At 48.0% G+C, this 6,961-nt stretch overlaps 1 protein-coding gene across 1 annotated transcript in view; it reads left to right on the top strand.

Moving 5' to 3' along the window:
• Positions 1-303: 303 nt before the first annotated feature.
• LOC148540882 (uncharacterized) overlaps positions 304-6,961 on the top strand; it is a 50,583-nt gene continuing 43,925 nt past the window's right edge. Inside the window, exon 1 of the mRNA XM_088473040.1 lies at positions 304-456. Coding sequence (XP_088329166.1) covers positions 406-456 — 51 coding nt within the window. The 5' untranslated portion in view covers positions 304-405. The remainder of the gene's footprint in view (positions 457-6,961) is intronic.

Here is a 6,961-nt window from a genome sequence, read left to right as displayed (position 1 = left end):
GGGTGCGACTTTGTACGAGACGAAAATGCTTGATCCGAGTTTTATGCAAATGTATACCTTAATGCACTTTATTACATCCAGCGAGTGCAAACCTGCATGTTTATTACCGCAAACTCGCACATTTTTCTAACTCGTAGTCTATTACATTTTCCCCACTAGAATATCAGAGTACTCCTTGATTTCCTAGAATAAAGAGACGAGGTTTCACTGACTGCCTTTCACCATACTGAGCCAAGCCATAAACAATCAGGAAACTGGTTAAACTTCTCTTGCTGTCACCAGGCACACGTCACGTCACCAGTCCTCAGCTCTCTTATGTTGCAGTCTTGTGATCTTGCTGAATCTCTGATTGTTTCACTCTTTTAATCAAAGTTTCATTTTCCATGCAGCTCACCCGGAGTGATCATGTCTTGGTTCTCATTCTGTGGGTGTTGTGTAGAAGCCACTGAGGAAGAGGTAGGAAAAATCTTACATGTAGTATTATAATAATCATTACAATCGGTATACAGTAAGTAGTTTCACTTTCCTACAGTTCTTGTTTCCCTGTATTTCAATCGTTTTGTTTTTACTGTTAAACATCTAATTACTAAAATGATCTTTGGACAGAGATTTTACGGCTACAGGGGGTAAAGACATAGGCTGTTACTAAGATTAACACTTATAGTACCAGGAAGTAACTTCTAACAATGTTAATATGATTACCATGATATGTATGCCCTATTTATATGCCAATTATGTTATTTACAGATACCTGTGGTAACAACAACCCAATCTGTGTCACACCTAATTCATGTCTTGTTTCTTTCTGCTTTCAGTACTGCACCTGTGTACAGAACATAATAGCCATAGTGAAATGCTGAAACTGCCTCCTCTGTAATAATACAGCTTATTGTAAATAAGAAACGGACGTATCTATAATGAGTGCAGGGCACACGGGTCCCTGGGTCCAGGGGGGCCCACACTGCACACCCTGCACCCATATTTTCAATACCATTCCGGAGTCCCATTTCGGCGGTATCAGTGCCAGGGGCGTTTCTAGAGAGGAGGGGGCCCGTGTGCAGTCTCCGAACGGGCCCCCTTCTCTCTGCCGGCCGGCCGGCAGCGCACTGAGCTGTGTGCGGCCAGCACCGGAGTTATGGACTCTGGGCACCAGAGTGTGCCCAGAGTCTATAATGAATGCACAGGTCAACGGAAAAATGGCAGCGGCGGCCATTTTTCCTGTACTGCGCATGCGCAAACAATGGGAAAATGGCCGCCGCGGCCATTTTCCCGTAGTTTTACGCGTTGGACCCCTGCGCTGACGTGGGACTCTGGAGAGGTAAGTAATATTATGGGTGCAGGGTGTGCGGTGCGGGGCCCCCCTGGACCCAGGCGCCCGTGTTCCCCGCACCCCCTGCACCCATTATAGATACGCCCCTGATCAGTGCTGTAAAAATCGCCTGGAAGATGGCTGCCGCAGCCATTTTCACGGTGATTTGCGCATGCATAGTAGGGAAAACACTGGGAAAATGGCTGCCGCGCCATTTCCCCGGTGACCTGCATATGCGCAATAGACTCTGGGCACACGGATCCCCTCCTCTCTTTATATGCCTCTGATCAGAAAATATAAAGTTCACCTGGAATGGAGTTTATTTATAATGTATTTCTTGTATATGGTTGGTTTGTGTTTCTGTCCCATTTCCTGTAGCTTGATATTCCCTTATGAGACCTATGCAGAGTGTAAACCACCCACTGGGCCATCAAGATTTTCGGTGGGCCTGGATGCTGGGAGGCATGGTCACATTATGCCTCCCAGTCAGTACATAATGGTGCGTGATTATGGTATGGCGGGGCACATGGCCCTCCCCTGCATTTCCCGGTCCCTTCAGAGTTTCAGACACGGGTAATCCATATCAGCTCCCTCTTCCCACTCAGCAACCCTAACCACCCAACTGTCCCGATTTCAGAAGGACAGTCCCAATTTAAAGACTCTGGGCCTGATTCAGACACGGTCGCAAGCACTGAGCGCTCGCAACCGGGTCGATGTTTGCCCACTAGGCATGCGCACGATAGAGACGGCTCCGTCGCGCGCATGCGTGAGACCCGGCTAGCAACGGGTGCTCCGTCGCTCCGGGTCTCGCACCAAAGGGGGCGAGCTGTCCATGGTGATTGACAGCTCGCCCCATTTGGTAGGCGGGCAGGGGGGATGGCTGGCCAAACGGAGGCGTTCCCGAAGGAATGCCTGCCGTTTGGGGGCGGCCCCACTGACATCACCAGTGATCTCAGTGGGAGAGCTTCCGGCTCTATTAGAGCCAGAAGCTCTCTGGGGCTTGCGGCCACGAGACCCTACCACAAGGGTCTCGTCGCAAGCCCGATGGTCGCGATGGTCTTGACCATCGCGAGCATCAACCTGGCCGCTCGCTATAGCTATGGGTAGTCACCCACAGCTATGCGAGCAGTCAGGAGGCCGAACAAAAAAAAAAATGCCCTGATTCAGAGCGAGCTCTTGTTCAGAGCGTCTGTCTCTGCATCAGGGCCTCTGTCCCACTGTCACAATCTGGAATGCATGTCAAGATCACTAGGCAGTTTGGGAGGCAAGTCTGATTACTGCTTGTCTGCCTAGAATCTGACTTTAATGCATGAGGCAGATGAAGGGTTATATTGTTTTATAAACCAAATTTTATTTAAATATACTGTATGTCAATTGAATAGGCATCTTGGTGTGCATTTCTTTCATAACATGATGAAATACATATCATATGGCTATGCAAAATGTCTATATTTTTTAAACTGTCTGGCAGTGCTGTTTTGAAATATATGTATCTGTAATTATTTCATCCTATTGTCCCACCATCTTCCACACATGTTATGCCCCTAGTGCTTCATAGTTCCACAACACTGACAGCCAGAGGCACTGGTAAAAGTAAAGTATTATAGACTGAGGGCTACCTACCTTGAATGTTGTATCCTGTAGAGTTTTTAGAGCAATGTAGTGGTGCAGAGTCTATCCACATGGCAAGCTTGCATTGCTATGCAAAGTAAATCTATATTATAAGTAGGGGTGAGCGGGTTCGGATTTCTGAAATCCGAACCCCCCGAGCCCCCCCGATCCGAGGCAGATCCGAGTCAGGCTCGACTTTTCCCGCCTGACTCGGATCTGAAATCGAGGCAAAACGTCATCATCCCGCCTTCTGAGTCTCGCTGGTTTTGGATCCTATATAAGGTACCCGCGTCGGCGCCATTTTCTCACTCGGCTGTGGACAGTGAAGAGGGAGGGTGGGAGATAGGGCTGTGTAGTGTAGTGTAGTGCTGCTGTTGTCCACTACTTCAAAGTCCTTAGGGGCTGGCTGTGTTGTGCTGTGCTGCTGTTGTTAATAGTGGCTGTGTCCACTACTTCAAAGTCCATAGGGGCTGGCTGGACTGTGTTGTGCAGTCAGTTCTCCATAGGGGCTGTGTCCACTCCAAAGTCCTGTGCAGTGTCCCAGTCCTAAAGGGGTGCTGTAGTGTTGTCCAGGGGGTGCTCAGTCCATCAGGGGTGCTCCCCCCAAGTGCTAAAAAAATAATATATTTTCTGTGTTTGTGAATTGTGTGCGCAGTAGCCGCACGTGCATCAACAAAGTAGTGCCAAGCGTGCGCCTGTGTCATAAGTAAAGGGCCGGCTGGCTTGACCGTTAAAGGGTGCTGTAACCCCCGAAAGTACACTCCAATCCAAACCAAAAAAAAATTATTTTCTGTGTTTGTGAATTGTGTGCGCAGTAGCCGCACGTGCATCAACAAAGTAGTGCCAAGCGTGCGCCTGTGTCATAAGTAAAGGGCCGGCTGGCTTGACCGTTAAGGGTGCTGTAACCCCCGAAAGTACACTCCAGTCCAAACCAAAAAAAAAATAATTTTCTGTGTTTGTGAATTGTGTGCGCAGTAGCCGCACGTGCATCAACAAAGTAGTGCCAAGCGTGCGCCTGTGTCATAAGTAAAGGGCCGGCTGGCTTGACCGTTAAGGGTGCTGTAACCCCCGAAAGTACACTCCAGTCCAAACCAAAAAAAAAATTATTTTCTGTGTTTGTGAATTGTGTGCGCAGTAGCCGCACGTGCATCAACAAAGTAGTGCCAAGCGTGCGCCTGTGTCATAAGTAAAGGGCCGGCTGGCTTGACCGTTAAAGGGTGCTGTAACCCCTGAAAGTACACTCCAGTCCAAACCAAAAAAAAATTATTTTCTGTGTTTGTGAATTGTGTGCGCAGTAGCCGCACGTGCATCAACAAAGTAGTGCCAAGCGTGCGCCTGTGTCATAAGTAAAGGGCCGGCTGGCTTGACCGTTAAAGGGTGCTGTAACCCCCGAAAGTACACTCCAGTCCAAATAAAAAAAAAATTATTTTCTGTGTTTGTGAATTGTGTGCGCAGTAGCCGCACGTGCATCAACAAAGTAGTGCCAAGCGTGCGCCTGTGTCATAAGTAAAGGGCCGGCTGGCTTGACCGTTAAAGGGTGCTGTAACTCCCAAAGTACACTCCAGTCCAAACCAAAAAAAAAATAATTTTCTGTGTTTGTGAATTGTGTGCGCAGTAGCCGCACGTGCATCAACAAACTAGTGCCAAGCGTGCGCCTGTGTCATAAGTAAAGGGCTGGCTGGCTTGACCGTTAAAGGGTGCTGTAACCCCCGAAAGTACACTCCAGTCCAAATAAAAAAAAAATTATTTTCTGTGTTTGTGAATTGTGTGCGCAGTAGCCGCACGTGCATCAACAAAGTAGTGCCAAGCGTGCGCCTGTGTCATAAGTAAAGGGCCAGCTGGCTTGACCATTAAAGGGTGCTGTAACCCCCAAAGTACACTCCAGTCCAAACCAAAAAAAAAATAATTTTCTGTGTTTGTGAATTGTGTGCGCAGTAGCCGCACGTGCATCAACAAAGTAGTGCCAAGCGTGCGCCTGTGTCATAAGTAAAGGGCCGGCTGGCTTGACCGTTAAAGGGTGCTGTAACCCCCGAAAGTACACTCCAGTCCAAACCAAAAAAAAAATTATTTTCTGTGTTTGTGAATTGTGTGCGCAGTAGCTGCACGTGCATCAACAAAGTAGTGCCAAGCGTGCGCCTGTGTCATAAGTAAAGGGCTGGCTGGCTTGACCGTTAAGGGAGCTGTAACCCCCGAAAGTACACTCCAGTCCAAACCAAAAAAAAATTAGTTTCTGTGTTTGTGAATTGTGTGCGCAGTAGCCGCACGTGCATCAACAAAGTAGTGCCAAGCGTGCGCCTGTGTCATAAGTAAAGGGCCGGCTGGCTTGACCGTTAAAGGGTGCTGTAACCCCCGAAAGTTCACTCCAGTCCAAACCAAAAAAAAAATTATTTTCTGTGTTTGTGAATTGTGTGCGCAGTAGCCGCACGTGCATCAACAAAGTAGTGCCAAGCGTGCGCCTGTGTCATAAGTAAAGGGCCGGCTGGCTTGACCGTAAAGGGTGCTGTAACCCCCGAAAGTACACTCCAGTCCAAACCAAAAAAAAAATTATTTTCTGTGTTTGTGAATTGTGTGCGCAGTAGCCGCACGTGCATCAACAAAGTAGTGCCAAGCGTGCGCCTGTGTCATAAGTAAAGGGCCGGCTGGCTTGACCGTTTAGGGTGCTGTAACCCCCGAAAGTACACTCCAGTCCAAACCAAAAAAAAAACTATTTTCTGTGTTTGTGAATTGTGTGCGCAGTAGCCGCACGTGCATCAACAAAGTAGTGCCAAGCGTGCGCCTGTGTCATAAGTAAAGGGCCGGCTGGCTTGACCGTTAAAGGGTGCTGTAACCCCCAACGTACACTCCAGTCCAAACCAAAAAAAAAATGATTTTCTGTGTTTGTGAATTGTGTGCGCAGTAGCCGCACGTGCATCAACAAAGTAGTGCCAAGCGTGTGCCTGTGTCATAAGTAAAGGGCCGGCTGGCTTGACCGTTAAGGGTGCTGTAACCCCCGAAAGTACACTCCAGTCCAAACCCCAAAAAAAATTATTTTCTGTGTTTAGCCGCACGTATATATCAAATCGATATAACATAAATGGAGGACCAAACTTTCTCCGATAAAAATAAAATAGAGAAAGATCAAGAACCACTTCCTCCTAGTGCTGAAGCTGCTGCCACTAGTCATGACATAGACGATAACATGCCATCAATGTCGTCTGCCAAGGCCGATGCCCAATGTCATAGTAGAGGGCACATACAATCCCAAATGGCAAAGTTCAGGAAAATGACCTTGAAAAAGACATTTAAATCAGCTGAAGAGAAACGTAAACTTGCCAATATGCCATTTATGACACGGAGTGGCAAGGAACGGCTAAGGTCGATCCCTAGTATGTTCATGACTAGTGGTTCAGCTTCACATGACGATGGAAGCCCTCCTCCCACTAAAAAAATCAAAAGAGTTAAGCTGGCAAAAGCACAGCGAAGAACTGTGTTTTCTAAGAAGATATCACAAATCCCCAAGGAGAGTCCAAGTGTGGTGGTGGTGGTGGCTGACCTTCCCAGCACTGGACGGGAAGAGGTGGCTCTTTCCACCATTTGCATGCCCCCTGCAAGTGCTGAAAGGAGCACCCACAGTCCACTTGCTGATATGCAAATTGAAGATGTCACTGTTGAAGTACAACAGGATGAGGATACTGGTGTAGCTGGCGCTGAGGAGGAAGTTGGCGAGGAGGATTCTGATGGTGATGTGGTTTGTTTAAATCAGGCTCCGGGGGAGACAGTTGTTGTCCGTGGGATGAAAAAGCCCATCACGGTCATGCCTGGGCAGAAGACCAAACATTCCACCTCTTTGGTCTGGCAATATTTCTATCCAAATCCGGACAACAACTGTCTTGCCATATGTACCATATGTAAAGGTGAAATAAGTAGGGGTAGGGACGTCAACCACCTAGGAACATCCTCCCTTATACGGCACCTGCAGCGCGTTCATAAAAAGTTACTGTCAAGTTCAGAAACTTTGGCTAAGACCGTAAGCAGTCCAGGGACACCTAAATCCCGTTGTCC

Source organism: Taudactylus pleione, unplaced genomic scaffold (assembly GCF_031769625.1).
Source record: "Taudactylus pleione unplaced genomic scaffold, aTauple2 ptg000016l, whole genome shotgun sequence".
NCBI lineage: Eukaryota > Metazoa > Chordata > Amphibia > Anura > Myobatrachidae > Taudactylus > Taudactylus pleione.
This window is presented reverse-complemented; position numbering and strand designations above follow the sequence as displayed.